At 47.0% G+C, this 20,863-nt stretch overlaps 1 protein-coding gene across 1 annotated transcript; it reads right to left on the bottom strand.

The window, feature by feature from the left end:
* Positions 1–1,286: 1,286 nt before the first annotated feature.
* Positions 1,287–19,510, bottom strand: LOC134452011 (fibroblast growth factor receptor homolog 1-like). Its single transcript, XM_063202398.1, has 12 exons — positions 19,243–19,510; positions 11,699–11,793; positions 11,419–11,512; positions 10,715–10,910; positions 9,853–9,991; positions 8,502–8,600; positions 7,646–7,806; positions 4,900–5,037; positions 4,057–4,168; positions 3,411–3,510; positions 2,013–2,112; positions 1,287–1,830 (listed from the first exon to the last, which is right to left on the bottom strand). The coding sequence occupies exons 2-12, from the start codon at positions 11,757–11,759 to the stop codon at positions 1,792–1,794; spliced, it is 1,239 nt and encodes a 412-aa protein (XP_063058468.1). The 5' UTR covers positions 11,760–11,793; positions 19,243–19,510; the 3' UTR covers positions 1,287–1,791.
* Between the last annotated feature and the right edge of the window lie 1,353 nt (positions 19,511–20,863).

Below are 20,863 nucleotides of genomic sequence, written 5' to 3'. Positions count from 1 at the left end.
GCACACACTGCAGTCATAACAACATTCTATAATTGTGACCCCCCCAGTGTTGAGCTAAAGTTAGTACCTTAAGTACCTGTGTGTGTGTGTGTGTGTGTGTGTGTGTGTGTGTGTGTGTGTGTGTGTGTGTGTGTGTGTGTGTGTGTGTGTGTGTGTGTGTGTGTGTGTGTGTGTGTGTGTGTGTGTGTGTGCGCGTGCGCGCGTTTGTGTGTATGTGTGTGTGTGTGTGTGTGTGTGTGTGTGTGTGTGTGTGTGTGTGTGTGTGTGTGTGTGTGTGTGTGTGTGTGTGTGTGTGCGAGAGAGAGAGAGATCACTAGTGGGTTCTGTAGACTGTATGAGGTGGTCGGGCGTGTCGTCAGAACACCACCGGAGGCTGAGGGAAGGAATTCCAGTGTGTGGGAGGGAGCCTCAGCAGCCGTGTCACTTCCTGCCCCCAGGGAAGAGAGCGTGGAGCAGGAATCAACAAGGGCTTCCTGAGATTGAGCTTTGGTACGGTGTAGGTATGCAGATGGTGGATCAAGACAACGGGGCGAGAAGAAAGTCCAACAAGAATAAGGCAAGTTGATGTGGGACAAATCAGGGTAAAGCAAAAAAAAAAAGCCACACACACACAAACATGGGCTCCAGCCTGCATGTGAAGTGATTCATTTGTAAAGAATATGATTAGTAAGTAGACTACATTTTGTCTACTCTGGGCCATGACAAACCAAAGCCAATTAAGGCTCTGACTTGGACTGATGTACTAGCACAGTCTCACCTGGCCTAATTTCTGACGCCATTTCACCAGGCAATATTTTGATGCATACCTGGCATTCCCTAACCATCAGTGAAGTTATAAATTGGCAAGGAGGTGCGTGGTTTTGAGTGCAGCGGCTGTTTTAGGCCCCAAGGGCATAATCTTTGTGTCAAATATTGCCACCTGCTCAGTGAGTCGAAAAGTGATGCGTCAGAATGATATTGGACATCAGTGTCTTTCACTGAGGTGTAAAAGTTGTCAAAATAGCTAATACTGTTGTTCAATCATGATCCTACATTACACACACAGTATAATTACTTGCTGCTGAAATCGCATGAATAAATGTAAAGCGAAATGGACAGTGTGTAAGAGTTTTATAGTACAAGAGGGTTTTATGCAAGAGGTTTATAGTGGTACTACGAACACAACCATAAGAACAAAGATAGTCAAAATTAAAGCCTGCTGATGTGGAAAACTGTGATCATGCAGAACAATAACAAAGGCATTATGTAAAACCGTTTTTAAATTAATGTATTTATTTACAAATATCATCTACAGCACCTTTCAGTAAAATAGCACTTTTGTACACAAATCACGTTTCATAGCCTTTCACTTTCAAATGGAAAATACATCCACCACACATGTTAAGGTGGAATATGGAAATGAAAGTTTTAAAAAATACAGTAGAACTCCTTGTCCGATGCAGAGGAACAGACTGATTCCCTATAAAACTGTCATACATTTCTATCGAATTCACGTCACCACCATTCTTGCTTGTTCAGTTCTGAGAAAAGGAACCAGTATGCAGCTGGAGTGTCACTTCTCCTTACAGTGCACACTGTTAACTATTTTAATGTCTAAAATAACACGTTCAACACCCATATCACAAACATTTTACCTCTGAGATGCCAGTGATTGAACATCATAGACACTGAAGTGTTACAATTGTTTCCACATCATCCACCACATATCTGATGCGAATCATTAACCGGAATTTTGCAACTTACGTAGAAACATTTCCCTGTTAATCTTTCCATCAACTTAACATACGGTAGCTAGCTCTTTGACCTTTTGTTGTCGACATCCACATAGTCCTAGAAGTAAAAAGAGAGAGAAACAGAGAGAGAGAGAGAACAGAACAATTACTTTTGTACTTTGTGACTTGAAATTGCTTTTACACAATTTTTTGTATCTTTCTACCAGTCTTAGATGTTTCATATAGCCTATCCCCAGTACAGTATACATCATTTCTGCTCTATTGTTACTGATAACTTACTGCATCATTTTCCAGTATGTTCTCCAACACTCTAACAATGTCTTTGAAGGAAGGTCTGTGAGTGTACGGCTCCATCCAGCAGTCCCGCATCAACTGCAGACTAGAAACAAGAAGATGCTTAGTTAGTTAGTCATGACGGTAACACTTTTCTTGGCGCCGGCGTCATAGCTATGACACAACAGTGTCATAATAGTGTCGTAATGCAGCAATGGACAGGACATAAACATTATGTCTATGTCATAAACATTTCACGACTGTTGTCATTGAGTGACATTCTGTTATGGTAAAGACAACCCTCACAATGTCATCTTTTCAGGACCATAACGCTTTCATGACATTGACATCATGTTTATGACTCGTCCATGACTGTGTCATGACACTGTTTTGACACAATTATGTCACTGTTATGTCACGCATATGACGCATGCATCAAGTAAAGTGTAACTGTCATGACAAACTCATGAGACAATAGAAAGTAAACAAGAAGATAAACAAAATAACTAAAGTGATACAACATTCCATCAGTCTGCACTATGACTGAAAAGCCAGAGTGAACAGGTGGGTCTTGAGCCTTGCTTTGACAGTGGAGAGGTAAGTAGGCCTACATTGATGCAGTGCAAGGGGGTAGGGTGTTCCAGAATTTTGAGCCATCCACACCAAAATGCTCTTTCACCTATGGGATGCATGTGTAGGCCCTACCATTGCTTTAACAGTAGAGCACAGAGCTGCTACGCCAGTGACCCGGGTTCGATTCCAGCCCGGTCATTTGCCGATCCTTCCCTGTCTCTCTCTCTCTCCCCGTTTTTTTTTTTTACAGAATTGAGCAAATGTGTTATAGATAATTATTCCCTCTCTTTAAATATCTTTCCATAGATGATGAAATTATAAAGACATTCAAGACATTCTCCAATGACAAATAAGCCCCTTATAACACACCAATGTGTAAGGTGATAACATGCTAAGCACCAGGTTATGTCAATGGAGGCCACCACACCGCAATGATGCCACTTCTTCCCCTCAACAAAGAAAAAGGCTGACAACATGCCAATAATTCGATGACATTGGTGATAATATGCCACCCTACCATATCCTACTCTACTCTACTGTACTCTACTTCACTCCACGCCTGATGAGTTTCTGAGCTTAGCAGGATTGGTTGTTTCTAATAGCTGGAATAAAGCTGTAGCAGCTGTTTCAGGATTTCTAAAGCCCTTCATTTCCTCTGGGATCAGTAATGTATCTTTAGCTTTAGTCTTTGTTTAGCAACCTAAGTGTGTGTGTGTGTGTGTGTGTGTGTGTGTGTGTGTGTGTGTGTGTGTGTGTGTGTGTGTGTGTGTGTGTGTGTGTGTGTGCGTGCGTGCTTGTGTGTTTGTGTGTGTGTGTGTCCACATCACTTACATCTCTTCTCTGCATCCAGCAGGCTCTGCGTTCCTGTACCCTGCACAAATTTGTCGCTTCACGTCTTCTGGGGAGTCCAGATTGGGGTATGGCAGTGTACCTAAAGATATAGCAATGAATGCAATTCTTCAGTTGTATCAGCAAAGTTCATTCTGTATATTGTGCCAATTTAACTACTTCATTTGTAAAAGTTATATTTGAAGTGGCTGTTATTAGTAAACGCATGGCATCATTACTGTGTATCACGCTTGATGGACTCATAGTTTATATTTCATGATATTCTAAGACAGGAAGATCAAACTCAGGCCCGGGGACCAAATCTGTCCCACTGGGTCATGTTATTTGGCCCGCTAGATCATTTCAAATGTGTGCTACAGATAGTCCACATACACCATTAATAGCCTATAACATGTCGTGAACATCAAATTGGTTGTGTCAGAGGAGTATGATTGGGCCTCTGTAGTATCTCACTGCAGTTTTGACTTGAGTATTACCGTAAGTGTGTGCATGAACAATTTTAGTATAGTCTTCCAGATTTTAATTTTGATCCTCAGAGAATTTGAGTTTGACACCCCTAGCCTAAGACATTACGAAATATCACATTAGCATTATTTGTGTCATATCTATGGAAATAACAGACACTCACCAAATGTTTCCATCTCCCACAGCACAATTCCAAAAGACCAGACATCACTTTTGAAGCCGAAGTACTTCTCCTTGAAGTACTCCGGGGGATACCATCGCAAGGGGACTTTTTCCTGTTGGGCAGTAATGTTCATAAGATAAGATAAGACAAGATAAGATAAGATAAAACTTTAATGTCTGTAACACATGAAACAGAAAATTGTCTTTGGCGTGGCTCCAGTCATTCTCACAGACATCAGACAAGACTTGACTTGTTCATTTGATCAGACTTTATGGTATCCCCCCTGACAGATAGACAGGTGGACAAGCAGACAGACAGGCAAGCAGGCCGACAGACAGGTCGGAAGACAAGTAAGATAGACAAGTATAGGAACGCGCACTATTCCAGGTTCTCAATGCTTCCTGCTTGTCCTGTGACCCCAAGGTTCACCAGACAGAGAGGAGGGGAGAAAAACAGACAGGCAGGTAGACAGACAGATAGACAGATAGGAAGGAGGACAGACAGACAAGACAGGCAGACAGGAAGACAGACAGACAGACACATAGGCTGGAAGACAGACAGATAGGAAAGAGGACAGACAGGCAGACAGACAGGAAGATAGACAGACAGACACATAGGCAGGAAGACAGACAGACAGGCAGACAGACAGGAAGATAGACAGATAGACGGATAGGAAGACAGACAGGAAGGAAGGAAGACAGGCAGACAGGCACATAGAAGACAGACAGACAGACAGACAGACAGACAGACAGACAGACAGATAGGTAGGAAGACAGACAGATAGACAGACAGGCAGGAGGACAGACAAGCAAGATGACAGACAGACAGACAGGTGGAACTCACAGGGTCTCCATGCTTCTTGCTGGTCCTGTGACTTCTCATGCGCGTCAAATCTCTTGCCAAGCTGAACTCGGCCACCTTCACCTCTCGAGGAAAGCTGTTGACCATGATGTTTCTCAAGGCTAGGTCACAGTGCACCACCTGGAGAGAACAACAAAGGACCTTATCAGCAAAAATAGTAAATGGAATATAATAGTGGTAAATAATCTCACGATTCCCTCATTTGATAGAGTGTAGTGGAAAGTGCGCACATCCAGCAAAAAAGCATCAGCAGGTGCCAGATCAAAAAACTGTCACATGTAGGAGCGGGAAAGGATCTGCACACTGCTTGCAAAAGACTTAATTTATTAGGAGCAACGTTTCGATCATAGATCTTCTTCAGGCATCGTTGCTCCTAATAAATTAAGTCTTTTGCAAGCAGTGTGCAGATCCTTTCCCGCTCCCTCATTTGATCCCACTGCCTGACACAGCTTTATAAGCAAACACAAAGTCCACCACTGAAAACTGCAGAACCAAACTGGACTGGTGTGACAAGCGTTTCAAGCATTTCAATTTGGTCTCTACATGTAATTATCAGGTGGACAGTTATTTAAATGCATCTTTTCATACACAGATTATCACAACACAACACAACACAACACAACACAACACAACACAACACAACACAACACAACACAACACAACACAACACAACAAATACAGAGAAAAAATATAAAACCAAGCAAACAAGAAAAAAAAACATGAAAACCAAAGCTAACAAGTTATGAAAGCCCAAGGGTACGAATGACTGTGAGTAGCAACAATGAAAGCACTATTAAAACACATTTCCTCAATCAAGTTCGCTTTCAGAGTCTATTTTTTGTCTGAGGAAATACACCAACTGTTTTAGTCACGTGTGACACCTCAGAGGTTACAGTTCCAAGAATTGGTACAGCCATTGTTAAGACCGCGTAGGCTATTTGTAATATGTTCCATGTCGTCAGAGGCAGGAATGGACTGGTCATCTGGCAGAGCAGGCATTACCCGGTGGGCCCAGCACCCTCGTGGGCACCTATTTCATAAATGTGAAAAAAAGTTTTTTTTTTTACATTTATGAAAATAGGGGCCCACGAGGGTGCGGGGCCCACCGGGGAGTCAGTTCCGCTCCAATAATTATGAAGGGCCCCATTAACCCAAAAGTGCCCAGGTCCTATTTCTGTCCCAGACCAGCCCTCGTCAGAGGTGCCTTTTGTCAACACTCTTAGGTCCCCAAGCCCCTAGATAGTGAATAACAACCCACCCTTTACTACATTAGTAATATGGTCTTACCCCAGCTTGTCTTTTGCAGTTTATATGTCATCGCCCTGCTACACCCATAAGGTCCTCTAGAATTGCATCAGTTAAGGATTGTAGTATACCATCTTACCGCACAGCATTCGGGCAGTCCTCTTTTTCCTACAAGGCCACATTAAAATGGAATGCTCTTCCAGGTAAACTGAAGAGCTGTGGCTCTTTCAAGAACCTTAAATTATAAACTTAAATATGCTCTTAAAGAGACCCAAACCTGTAACCATTGACACAAAATGATACCAATATCTTAAGGGAAATGTTTTTATTTTTTATTTTAAAAATATTTTTATATTTTGTTTATGGTGGGTGTGGGTGTTTGTGTGGGTGGGGTGGGGGGTGGTTGTACAGGGGACATGAGGGATTTGTTTATTGTTTTTATCTGTATTTTCATTGTGTTTTTGACTGCTGCTTTACTTTATTATTCTATTGTATATTATTTACAGGGACTACAGATGAAAACTAGCCCAAGGCTAAATCTGGTGTAATGCATGGAATGGAAACATTTATGTTTTAATTGCACATGGTCTTGATAAACTTGATTGATTGATTGATTTTGGTTAAAATGTTGATTCTTTTGAATATTTGCTTGGGGGCCCCAGCCGACCCTGGCGTCGCCTCTGCATGGCATGCATAGGATTTGACATTGCAGGACTCCCAATATTCTCTCAACAACGTAATAAACACAAGATGCTACTGTATATAATGATTCAGTATCACATGAAAAAGCAATTGCCGAGGGTGCAGGATAGCAACGCAGTCTCACCCCAAGTAGTCAATTTCTGACTACCTTGGACCAGACGGCAATTTTTGACGTCTTGGGTATTCCTTCCACGTCACATTTTGACTATGTGGCCTAACCCTAAACCTATTCCTAAACCTAACCTCAATGACGTTATGCTGCCACAAGGGGGCACCTTTGAGGACATAGTCAAAATGTGACGTGGAAGGAATACCCAAGACGTCAAAAATTGCAGTCTTGGGGTGTCAAAAATTGAGTAGTCAAAAATTGACTACTTGGGTGAGACTGTGTAGCGGACATAAAAGAACGCAAAAGAAAAAGGAAGAAATGTCCGCACACCACAAAAGCTCCCTTGTCGTGATTTAGTAAGTGAAAAATTGGCACTTTGTTTTGACCTGTAAGGTTTTCATCAGGTGTCAACATATGAACACATACCATCTTGTTAAGGAAGGATGAATCACCGCACACTGGTATTCTTTGCTGGTAGTTTATTTGGTGAACAATGCGCACTCCTGTGTGAACCTGATGAAGCAACAGCGAAACGCGTTGTTCACCAAATAAACTACCAGCAAAGAATACCAGTGTGCGGTGATTCATCCTTCATTTTCTTGGATTACTTTCACTGCACATCACCAGCACCTGGACAGTGGTTGTGCACAGGGACGCTACTTTGAGACGTACCATCTTGTTGCGCAGGTGGTCCATGGCATGTGCTATGTGGTAGGCTGCTATGGTGAAGAGGTGCTGCAGGTCGGTGTCACCAGACAGTCTGTCCTGATTGGTCTGCAGGAAGCTCCTCAGTGTCCCATTGGCCACAAACTCCATTACCAGGAAGTAGGGAGCTGCAGCACAATAGGAATCATCCAGATGTTCAAGAATGTCATGGTACAGTACAGTAGATTAAATATGTAAGGACATTGTTATATGATAACAAGTATAAACGATTGAGTGAGTGAGTAAATGAATGAATGAATAAATGAATGAATAAATTCATGGGATTATGAAAATATGTTGTGACTGTTCAGGCAAAATCAATGATGATGTACCAATTTTGTAATTAAATCTAGGGTTAGGGGGTTAGGGTTAGGGTCAGGATTTGGTACATGCTCTCCATCATGAAAGATTAAAGAACAGAGCATAAGGCCAAGGTGCTACGCGGGTGACCCGGGTTCGAGTCCCGACCCAGGTAGTTTCCTGATCCTCCCACGTCTCTCTCTCCCTCCCACTCATTTCCTGTCAAACTCTTCACTGTCCTGTCTAATGGTTCACTATTACAGTGGATCTACCACATTAGGTACAGTGTAATAACCAGTGTAACAATATCTAATACTATTACACCATGTACCAATTAATTTTGTACTTACATCTAGGGTTAGGGTTAGGGATTGGTACATGGTATTACACTGGTATTACATGGTATCAAATATTGTTATATGGGTTATTACACTGTACCTAATGTGGTAGATCCACTGTAATAGTGAGCCATTAAAATAAAGTGTTGCTACAAAGGTAGCCATGGCTCTGTCAGTAGGCTCACTCTGAGTGACGTCCCAGTCCAGCAGCTGCAGCAGGTTCTTATGGTTGCCCAGCTTCCTCATGATGGTCATCTCCCTCTGCACCTGCTTATAGGTCACGCCTGCAGGAGGAGGGACACAGGGGCATACAGTACAGGGCAGGGTTAACGCACAGGATAGATACACAGCCGGTTTCTTTCACTACTAGACGAGTATTTGGGTAGCCATGGCTCTGTTAGCTCACTTAGAGTCTGAGTGACACCTGCAACAGGAGCGACACAGGTTACCTGACTCTTGACATCTGGTAATACTTCGGGAACGCCCCCGCGTGTAGTTGGTGAACACAGCCAGATGACGTTAAGTCAGGTTAGGACACAGGGACATACAGGGCAGGGCAGGATTAATGCACAGGATAGGCTAGATATGACTGCAGCCTAGGGGCCGCCAGGGGACCCCTGATTGACCAAAAGTGAAAAATTGCAAAATTGTGACAAGGTGCAATATTGAAAATGTCACCTATCACATTGAGTACAGTTGGTATTGTTATTCTTAATTCCTAGCTCGGAATTATGATACTGTCTAAGTAAATTTGTCGCGAAATGTGCCTTCGGGAGTTGGGGCCCAGGGTTGGTGAGATTTAAACTCTCCAAGTGTTTTCCTACTGAATCCAATTATTTTTCTCCAATGGCAAAATGAATATCTTGAACTGAACTGAATAAAGAATGATCAGATGAACTAATACTTTCTTCTCTAAGTCCACTTCTGGGCCGACTAAAAATGGATATGACCAGGAGTATGATTCAACCCATAGGCGTGCACAGATAGGAATGAGGTGGTGCTAAAGCACCTGCCCCTTTGCCCTAGTGCAGTGGTTCCCAAACTTTTCCCCCTGCGCACCCCCTTGTACATTTCAATGTGGTTTGCGCACCCCCTAAGCGAATATTTTGGTGTGCTGATGGCCACGCCCAGTTTGGGAACCACTGCCATAGTGGAAAAAAATGCCCTTTTGGAATATTTTTGTCACAATGTACTGTGGTACAAACACTTCACGATCAAACAATAATGTGACAATAACGCCCTGATATAATATATAGCCTCCATAGACACCCGGCTCCCCTACAAATGCTTCACGGTCGAAAGCATGTGACAATAACGCCCCGATACAATATACAGTATAGCCTCTACCATCTAAGCACCTACCCCCAAAAATACCTGTTGCACGCCCCCGACTCAACCTCAACCTTTCTGCACTGGTGTGACACATAATTTGACCTTGACACACACTGTGGCCTCCTCCGCACTTACTGTAGCTGAAACTCTCAGTCTACGGAAAAACTCAAAAGAGAGAAAAAAAAAGAAAAAAGTCTGTCTTACTCTCCTTGGCGACCTTGCAGGTGAACATGGTGTGACCTTTGCAGGTGCCGCGGGACATCTTGGCCTTGTAGAAGGCCCCCTCTCGGCCTGCCTTGATCAGCTGCAGCAGGGTCAGGTCACCCCTGTTTAGGTGTGCTGCCTTGAACAGTGGAGAGATATTACATTACATTACACTTAATTAGCTCACGCTATTTACCCAAAGCGACTAACAGATATTTTAAGGACAGGGTATTGGTTACAGTGGAGAAGTGTTGGGGATACAGTAGGTGCCTTGCTCAAGGGCACCTCAGTCATGGAGTAAGATAGGGAGTGGAAGGGTGAGATTCGAACCTGCCTCTCTGATCTAAAGCCTATCACTTGGCCAAGGCTGCCCCAACAAGAGTGTCACTAGGGCTGCACGATTATGAAAAAAAAAATCATGATTATTTGGGTCAAAACTAAAATCAAGATTGTTAAACAACAATAAACAACTGAATTTTGTGCAGAATGTTATTTAAAAACATTACTTGAAAGATTGGGTACCTAAAGGTCTTACTACATGGCAACAGGCAGGGCTGGACTGGCCATCTGGCATACCGGGCATTTCCCAGTGGGCCCCGTACCCTCGTGGGCCCCTTTTTTACATTTCTGAAAATAGGGGCCCAAGAGACACAGGGACACGTGGGCCCCTTTTTTCAGAAACGTAATATATATATATATATATATAACATTTCTGAAAATAGGGGCCCAAAAGGGTACGGGGCCCTCCGGTGCGTCAGTCCTGCGCCGCCAATTATGAGGGGGCCCTTCAAGCCTAAAGAGCCCGGGCCCTATTTCACTCCCATTCCAGTCCTGGCAACAGGCCTGAGTGGCGTGTGTTTACCCTTTGTAATGGTCTCCAGGCTGACTTGGTGTCCTGCCTTGAAAAGGTGGCTTCCTGCAGGGGTTGGTATTTGTCCTCTGTCACAAACGTCATGGGGACTTCGGATGCGTAGGAGTTTTCGGGGGGATCTGCTCGTGGCAGAGGCAAAGGTGGCCGGAGCTTCAGATCCCGGATAGTCCTCATCAGTTTACGATACCTGTTGTTTTTATAGAGTAGAGTAGAGTAGAGTAACTTTATTGATCCCCGGAGGGGAATGAAGGTGTCAAGTAGCTTACACAAATAGGCTACACATAATGCCCACATGGACACATCAAGACGCAATATATTTATAGACAGTACAGGGTGATAGTGGAGGTGGTGGTGCTGATGATGTCATTAGAGTAACTCGAAAACTGTAAAAATGATATCAGTGATTAGTCATGATAACTTAAATGGTTAATTTATTCTCCTATACACCGCTATGGCAACAGCATAGTTTAACTGGACATTTTGAGTTTATCAGCTGCCTCAGAATTCCAAGTTAATTTAAATCTTTATTCTAAGTTGTATGGAGTTGTGTGTGTTGTTTGAATTCAAAGCTTCATACAGCTTAACATGGGGGTTTAAATTAACTTGGAATTCTGAGGCAGCTGGTATTTTTTAGAGTGTGGATAATGGAAAATGGGTTGCCATCAGAATTGACTTCTCATTTTGTGTTGACTTACTGTTTGGTCCATAGACATGTCATCAATAAAGAAACCAGAAATACGAATGCGGACAGGCCCATCAGAGCAATGTGCAAGAAGTCAATCTCAAGACCTTGAAGAAAGAAGGAAGAAACAACACATACACTGTATGACACTTCATTATGAACAGTTTTGAGTAAAAATGGTCTTTTGCAATGATGACTCTTATCACTAATCCTAAATCCGTCATAATTTATCAGCATTTATATCACATTGCCTACTGTTGTATTGCACTGATTGCATCCTATTTCCCCCTTACCTCTCATGCTCTCTGGGTTGGCACTGCCGACATTGTTTCTGCTGGAATTGTTCAATGACATGTTTCTGTGGAACTATCACGGTATTGAGAAAAGCCTGTCAAGAACAATTGAAATGGATTAGTGAGAGCAAGATAACAGTCGATTTGAGAGAAACAACACTAAAGTAGACAGACATTCTACAATATATGCTGTGTCTACCCCCCTCTTCTGAAGATGTGTAGGCTATGAACTCATTATGTAGGGCAGTGGTTCCCAAAGGTCAGGACCTCTAGTGGGGTTGCAGAGGTACTGCAGGGGGGTCGCAGAGATATATACATCCAAAACATACAACATACATCCAAAAATATTTGTTCATCCAAAAGGGGGTCTCAGCAGAAAAGGTTTGGGAACCACTGATGTAGAGCATGACACCGGAGTGATCTAATAAGATTTCAAACTTGTTGTCAATAACAGATACACTGTAATTGTAATTACACAGGTGACAGATCATGCAACGTTTTTAAAGACTAAATATAAAACACAAAATATGTTACACTGACATTGGCAGCCATGGCCAAATGGTCTCCAGTCCAGAGAGTTACTGAAAGGAAGAGTTGAGTGTGTGCTGTTCTGCCCACGCCTTCAGCCATGCGTCAAGTGCCCTGGAGCAAGGCAACTAACCTGACATTGCTCAAGGGACTGTCACCCAAAACCTTGCATCTAAATAACTAAGTTGCTTTGGACAACAGTGCCAGCTAAGTGGGATGTAACACTGTTTCAGCAATCTGAACGTAGGCCTATTAAAAAAAATCAGACGTAAACAATTACGGATTGGCAAGAATTTGTCTAAATCCATCACAAAATGGACTTTTGAAGACACTCTTACTTCTGGGTTCAGAGATACTGTATCTCACTTTTCATCTCGCATTTCTCCTTGGTCATAAAAAACACATCCTATGTCATCTGTCATGAGCACTCTCTCTCCCTGGTAGCAACCTTAATTGCATTCAATTCTCTGCCACTCTGCTCACTCTCTCCCTACTCTGCCTAACGAGCTCCACCTGGCTCCGCCCTGCTCTGCTCTTGTTACCTGGCCAGCTGCACTGCATTTTCCACTCGCCATCCTCACCTTGCCTCACTCTGTTCTAATTACTCTGCCAGCTGCACTGCATTTCCCCACTAACCTCTCCCAGTATATCAAGCCCTGTTTTTCAGCCAAGCCCTGTCAGATCGTCTTCAAACCCGGACCAGTAACCTGCCTGTCTGCGCTCTGACTCCTGTCTGTGATTCTGATCCTTTCTTGACTGCCTCCTTGTTCTACTGCCCCGACTATCCCGACCTGCCTTCTGGATCTCGACTACTCTCCGATCTTCAGCCCCTCCGGTAACTCGATTCTGCCTTCTGTCTCTCACCACGATTATTGCCCAGCCCTGATCTGTACTTCTGCCTGCCATTCATATTGCTTTTGTGTGTGTGTTCCCCCAGGTCTCCGACCACCAGACGAGCGAGCCCAGACGCTTCACCACCCTCAACCCGATACGCCGCTCGATCACTGGGGGACACACACACTAAGCACTTTGGACTGGACACCCCCGGACATTTGGTGACCCCCGGAGCCCAGGTAACCCACAGGACCCGGAAAAACCCCAGAGCCCCAAGCACCCCTGGAACCCCTGACACCCCTGGCACTCCTAGCACCCCTGGAACCGGAACCTCCCAAGACCTCACGATCATCTCACTCCTCTTCCCCCCTGAACCCCTCAATAAAGAACTCTGAATTTGAACTTGCGCTCTTGGGTCCTCTTCTGTCCGTGACAGAACGATCTGACCATCATGGACCCAGCGCACCCCCTGACCACTATGGAGGAGGAGCCAGAGATGACTGCCCTACAGCGTTTGGAGCGCACTGAGGGAGACATCAATCGGATGGCCGGCGACCTCGCTTCCCTTCTCCAGCTAGGCAACCAACAACAACAGCAATTCAACCAGCAGCAACAACAGATCCAGCAGCAACAGCAACAGCTTCAGCAGCAGCAGCAACAGTTTCAGCTACAACAGCAAGAGTTTCAACTGCAGCAACAACAGCTAGCCCAAGCCCTGCAACTACTCTCAAACCCGGCTACTCCACCTGCACCTACCCCTGGTTCTTCTGTTCCTGTACCACCGACACTCCTTCATCCCTCCGCTGGAGCTTCTCCAGATGCCCTAGGTCCCAATGCTGCAGGCCCGGCAGTGCTGCCACCAGATCCCCATGCTCCTGAACCAAAGATTGGGAACCCGGAACGTTTCGATGGGAACCAGAAGCAAGTAAGGCCATTCTTGAGCAGCTGCCGAATCCAGTTCGCACTACAGCCCAGGACCTTCTCAACGGAGGGAACCAAGGTGGGGTATGTCATCACCCATCTCACCGGCCGAGCTCGGTTGTGGGGAACGGCAGAATTCGACCGGCAAACCCCAGCCTGTGCCTCCTTCAGTGCCTTTGAGGAGGAGATGTTAAAGGTCTTTGACCTAGGCTCGCCAACAGCCGAAGCGTCACAAGCTCTGCTCACCATCCGTCAGGGCAATCGGACAGTGGCAGACTTCTCCATTGACTTTCGTACCCTGGCCAGTCAAAGCTCGTTTAACTCAGAGGCACTGGTGCAAGCCTTCCTCCACAGCTTGGCGGACTATATCAAAGACAAGCTTGTTTATCATGACCCGCCCTCAACACTTGATGCCGCCATTGACCTTGCCGTCCGCATTGACCGCCGTATACAGACCCGGAGGAGGGAGAAGGGGCGTCTCGGTCAACCTGCCATCCGCACTCGGGTTGATACCTCCTCTGTCCAGCCCCTGCCTGTCAAGTCCCAAAGTCAACTCAATCAGCCTGAGGCCATGGAGATTGGCCGTGCCTCTCTGACTCCCGAGGAGCGTCGGCGCCGTCTAAGCTCCAACCTTTGCCTCTACTGTGGTGGTGAAAATCACCGTGTCGCCAACTGTCCGGCAAAAGCCGAAGCTCACCAGGTGTAGGGGAGATCCGGGTGAGCTCAACAAATCTTCAGTCTCCCCCCATCCGAAAAACCCTGCTTCATCTCCGCCTTCAGCTTTCCGACACGACTCATACATTGGCCGCCCTTGTGGATTCCGGAGCCGAAGCAAACATCATGGACCCTGAGCTTGCACGGCAACTGGGCGTGAACCATCATCAACTGACACAACCCATTCCTGCACGAGCCCTGGATGGGCATCATCTTGGCACGGTCACTCACATCTCCGCCCCTGTGACAATTCTGTTGTCAGGAAACCACCAGGAGTCCATTCAGTTTCACCTCCTACACTGACCTGGCCAACCACTCATTCTCGGATACCCGTGGCTCCGTCAGCACAACCCCCACATCGACTGGGAGACAGGAACAATCCGTGAGTGGGGAAGGAGTTGTCACCAGACCTGTTTAAGGGGGGCCACCCTGCCCGTTCACCGGGAAATATCTAACGCTACCCCCGACATATCCAATGTTCCGGCCTGTTACCACAGCCTGAAAGAGGTGTTCAACAAATCCAAGGCGACATCTCTACCCCCACACAGACCCTATGACTGTGCGATTGATCTCCTACCTGGCACAGCACCTCCCAAGGGTCGTCTTTATTCACTGTCAGCCCCAGAAAGAAAGGCCATGGAGGACTACATTAATGACTCTCTTGCCGCCGGGATAATCAGACCGTCATCTTCCCCCGCAGGAGCGGGATTCTTCTTCGTCGGCAAGAAGGACGGTTCTCTTCGTCCATGCATAGATTACCGGGGTCTGAATGACATCACGGTTAAGAATCGCTACCCACTGCCCTTACTTTCGTCTGCCTTCGAACTGCTGCAGGGAGCCACCGTATTCACAAAGCTGGACCTTCGCAATGCCTACCATCTGGTGCGAGTGAGAGAGGGAGACGAATGGAAGACAGCGTTCAACACACCAACCGGCCACTATGAATACCTCGTCATGCCCTTCGGCCTCACCAATGCCCCAGCAGTTTTTCAAGCCCTAGTGAATGATATCCTCAGGGACATGCTAAATACATTCGTATTTGTGTACCTTGACGATATTTTAATATTCTCAAAGACTCTGTCAGAACACACGCACCATGTCCAGTTGGTCCTGCGCCGCCTGCTGGAGAACTCTCTTTTCGTGAAGGCAGAGAAGTGCGAGTTCCATGCAAAAACTGTTTCATTCCTGGGGTATGTGGTGACCGAGGGCAGCATTCAGATGGATCTCACGAAGGTGTCGGCTGTCACTTCCTGGCCAGTTCCTGAGTCTCGGAAGAAGTTGCAACAGTTCTTGGGCTTTGCGAACTTTTATAGAAGGTTCATCAGAAACTATAGCACAGTGGCTGCACCACTCACGGCGCTAACCAGCACTAAACAACCGTACCAATGGACAGCAGCCGCTGACAAGGCCTTCAATATCCTCAAGACACGTTTCACTTCTGCTCCCATCCTCCAGATGCCAGATGCAGCAAGGCAGTTTGTGGTGGAGGTAGATGCTTCGGACGTGGGAGTGGGTGCAGTGCTTTCTCAAAGAGCAGCTGAGGATGGCAAGATGCACCCCTGTGCCTTCTACTCCCGTCGGCTAACCCCTGCCGAATGCAACTACGACATTGGGAACCGCGAGCTGTTGGCTGTCAAGCTCGCCCTTGAAGAATGGCGGCACTGGTTAGAGGGGTCAAAGGAACCATTCGTAGTGTGGACAGACCACAAAAACCTGGAGTATATCCAAACAGCCAGGAGGCTGAACTCCCGTCAACAGCGGTGGTCTCTGTTCTTTACCCGCTTCAATTTCACGCTCTCCTACCGCCCGGGATCTCGCAATATCAAACCTGATGCCCTTTCCCGGATGTTTCAGAAGGACGAGACCACTGCCATGACAGCCCCCATTCTTCCCAGCCACTTTGTCGTAGCGGCCCTCACCTGGGAGATCGAGAAGCAGGTCATGGAGGCTCTTCGGGACCAGCCAGGCCCAAGCACCAGCGCCCCCAACCGTCTGTTTGTTCCAGCAAATCTCAGGTCACCTGTGATTCAGTGGGGGCACGAATCCCGTCTGGCCTGTCATCCCGGCATCACTCGCACCCTTCATCTGGTCCGCCAGCGGTTCTGGTGGCGGCGGATGAGACGGGATGTCCGAGAATTCATCCGAGCTTGTCCCACTTGTAACCGAAACAAGACCCCCAACCAGCCTCCTGCTGGGTTGCTGCAACCCCTACTCATACCCAAGAGGCCCTGGTCCCACGTTTCACTGGACTTTGTTACGGGTCTTCCGCCCTCTGACGGACACACAGTCATCCTTACCATTGTTGACCGCTTTAGTAAGATGACCCACTTCGTGCCCCTTCCCAAACTACCCTCTGCTAAGGAGACCGCCCAGGTGGTCCTGGAACATGTGTTTCGTATCCATGGCCTACCCCAGGATATAGTGTCAGACCGGGGTCCGCAATTCTCAGCAACCTTTTGGAAGGAGTTCTGTCATCTCCTTGGGGCCACCGCCAGCCTATCGTCTGGATTCCACCCGCAGTCAAACGGCCAAACTGAACGCATGAACCAGGAGCTGGAGAAGGCACTGAGGTGCGTGGCCTCCCAAAATCCCCGGGCCTGGGCTCAACACCTGCTCTGGGTGGAATATGCCCATAATTCACTCACCAGTTCCTCCACCGGGCTCTCTCCCTTTCAATGTGTCTACGGGTATCAACCTCCACTGTTTGCCAGCCAGGAAGCGGATGCCACCTGTCCGTCTGCTCTTGCGTATGCCCGCCGCTGCCGCCGCACTTGGGCCCAGGCTCGCACTGTGCTCCTGAAGTCTGGAACCAGCTACGCCGTCGGTGCCAACCGACGGAGGACCCCAGCACCTACTTACCGGGTTGGTCAGAAGGTCTGGCTGTCTGCCCGGGATCTGCCGCTGCGGGTTGAATCACGAAAGCTGGCCCCTCGCTTCATTGGTCCTTTTCCTGTGCAGAAAGTCATCAGCCCGACGGCGGTCCGGCTTCAGTTGCCCGCTTCCATGCGGGTCCACCCCACCTTCCACGTCTCCAAGGTCAAGCCGGTCCATGAAAGTCCCCTGGTCCCTACAGCTCCGGCGCCGCCTCCTCCGCGCCTCGTAGATGGCGGTCCTGTCTTCACCGTCCGGCGGCTGCTCCGCTCTAGGCGTAGGGGTAGGGGTCTCCAGTACCTCGTTGACTGGGAGGGATATGGTCCAGAGGAGAGGACCTGGATCCCGGCCAGGAGGATAGTGGACCGGACCCTCATCACTGACTTCCACCGACTACATCCTGATCAGCCTGCAATCCGTAGGGGCCGTCCAAGAGGGGTCCCTAGCCGTCCTGCCCGCCCTGCTTCCTGTCCTGTGCCTGACCCTGCTCCTGTCTCAGTGCCTGTCCTGTCTCCCGACCGTGACCTTCCAGCTCCTTCTGAGGATGAGGATATTCACTCGGACCGCTCGGAGGAGTTCTGACCCGCCGCCTGCTCCCCTCCACCCTCCCGGCGTGATGTTGTTCTTGGGACTTCTGGGGCCGTCCCTTGGAGGGGGGGTCCTGTCATGAGCACTCTCTCTCCCTGGTAGCAACCTTAATTGCATTCAATTCTCTGCCACTCTGCTCACTCTCTCCCTACTCTGCCTAACGAGCTCCACCTGGCTCCGCCCTGCTCTGCTCTTGTTACCTGGCCAGCTGCACTGCATTTTCCACTCGCCATCCTCACCTTGCCTCACTCTGTTCTAATTACTCTGCCAGCTGCACTGCATTTCCCCACTAACCTCTCCCAGTATATCAAGCCCTGTTTTTCAGCCAAGCCCTGTCAGATCGTCTTCAAACCCGGACCAGTAACCTGCCTGTCTGCGCTCTGACTCCTGTCTGTGATTCTGATCCTTTCTTGACTGCCTCCTTGTTCTACTGCCCCGACTATCCCGACCTGCCTTCTGGATCTCGACTACTCTCCGATCTTCAGCCCCTCCGGTAACTCGATTCTGCCTTCTGTCTCTCACCACGATTATTGCCCAGCCCTGATCTGTACTTCTGCCTGCCATTCATATTGCTTTTGTGTGTGTGTTCCCCCAGGTCTCCGACCACCAGACGAGCGAGCCCAGACGCTTCACCACCCTCAACCCAATACGCCGCTCGATCACTGGGGGACACACACACTAAGCACTTTGGACTGGACACCCCCGGACATTTGGTGACCCCCGGAGCCCAGGTAACCCACAGGACCCGGAAAAACCCCAGAGCCCCAAGCACCCCTGGAACCCCTGACACCCCTGGCACTCCTAGCACCCCTGGAACCGGAACCTCCCAAGACCTCACGATCATCTCACTCCTCTTCCCCCCTGAACCCCTCAATAAAGAACTCTGAATTTGAACTTGCGCTCTTGGGTCCTCTTCTGTCCGTGACAGTCATCTGTTTGGTTGACATGATCATTGGTACATCATGATCAGGTAAAGCGCTTTACTCCGAGGCTTATCACAGGTTTACAAACAAGGTATTGACCCATCTGTATCTGTACAATAAATACACAATTACTGTAAAAACACTATTCAAAGTACTACTACTTACCCAGATATGCTATAGCATTATATCCCAAAAAAATTTATATAAACCGAATAAAAGGTTTATAGTGTTGCGTGACTCCTTTCGTCTTGTCCGGCGACGCATCTCTCAGAGAGGTGTTTCCTTTGTCATATCTTTAAATACAGGAAGATAGAATGAGATCACACTCAGTGGTCAACACAAATACATTAGCTCACGGCTTCTCTTTTTCAAGACCCATGTCAGTCAATTATTTCTGAAGGAGACCAGCCCATCAACAAAAAGCAGAAGCTCTAAAGACAACCATCTCAACATATCTTTTGCTTTCACAAGTGTGATATTAGTTAGTTGAGCCGTGGTTGTGCCATTTGAGTCGAAGCATTGCTCAAGTTCGCAGGTCATTTTTTTCCTCCACCTCCTCTCTTTCAGTTCGTTTATTTGAATGTGTGAAGGTGTTTACAGTGCAGAGACACACTATTGCCCAGTTTGGTTTGTGGTTTCCTCTGCTGTAGCAGAAGGAAACTCTGTCTGTGTGTCTATGTGTGTGTGTGTGTGTGTGTGTGTGTGTGTGTGTGTGTGTGTGTGTGTGTGTAAGGCTGGACTGGTAATCTGGCATACAGGCCATTTTCCCGGTGGGCCGACAGTCCTCAGGGGCCGATGTTGTTGGTTTTTTTTGTTTGTTTGTATGTTTGTTTACAATTTTTCCCATAGAGACCGACCCTCTATTAAGGGCCCTACACACACGTCGTTGCTAGTTACTCGCTCAGCGAATGAAGTCAATAGAATGTCAATGTGTTCCAGCAAGGCTAGCAGGCGAGTACTGTACAAGCGATGCGATGTGGGCGGATCCCGAGTTATTTTAACTTCGAGCGAGGCGAGTAAGCGAGTAACCAATTGGAATGCAGAGTTCGGTACTTCTCGCCTGTGCATTGGCAGTTAAAGCCGCAGGAACTTTCAGCGAACGTTCCATGAAAGAGTGGCGAGTAGGCGAGAAGCTAGTAATGTGTGTGTACGCCGCTTAAAGATGGGGCGACACATTGGCCTATCTTAAAATGACAGTGGACTGGCTGTGTGACGGTCTGCTGTGCCCGGGCTGTTTTTTGCCCCAGTCCAGCCCTGCGTGTGTGTGGGTGTGTCGCTGTGTGTGTGTGGCAAAGGCATCCACCTACTCACCTGAAAGCGGTCGACTGTGTTTCATTTAGACAGGAAGAGAGAGGCCCCTACGCCCCAGATTTGGAGAAAAGAGATAAACAATAAAAAGATGTTTGTGTCCAGGAACAATGCATTCAAGAACATTAAAGGTGTGCTGTGTAGGATTGTGGCCAGAGTTGGTTTTGCAATTAATGCTCATTGAAACTGTACTGCCTATTGTCAAATTTGATCTTTTCATGAAACGTTACAAAATAATAATGTAATATTTACTAGTAAAAGCAAATTACATTAAGTTTTGCAGCTAAAATGTCTATTTCTGGAAATTCAAAATGGTAGACATTGAAGATCCACCCTTCCATGTATGAAAAGTGCCATTTTCCCTGCCATAATGAATACTTAGAACTTGATGGCGGTGTTAAGTATTAGTGGAAAAGGTAATATTTGTGAATGGGCAGCATGGATTCTGGAAAGAAACTGCTAAAAATATTACACGGTT

Source organism: Engraulis encrasicolus, chromosome 7 (assembly GCF_034702125.1).
Source record: "Engraulis encrasicolus isolate BLACKSEA-1 chromosome 7, IST_EnEncr_1.0, whole genome shotgun sequence".
Lineage (NCBI taxonomy): Eukaryota > Metazoa > Chordata > Actinopteri > Clupeiformes > Engraulidae > Engraulis > Engraulis encrasicolus.
Note: the sequence above shows the minus strand (reverse complement) of the source record. Positions and strands in the feature narration are given on the sequence as shown.

Excerpts from the sequence above, each read along its gene's own strand:
- LOC134452011 (XM_063202398.1), bottom strand. The coding sequence starts at position 11,759 with ATGTCATTGAACAATTCCAGCAGAAACAATGTCGGCAGTGCCAACCCA. Across the intron at positions 8,601-9,852 it reads CTGCAAGGTCGCCAAGGAGA|GCGTGACCTATAAGCAGGTG; the intron begins GTAAGACAGACT and ends CTCCTCCTGCAG. Across the intron at positions 1,831-2,012 it reads ACATACTGGAAAATGATGCA|GACTATGTGGATGTCGACAA; the intron begins GTAAGTTATCAG and ends TTTTACTTCTAG.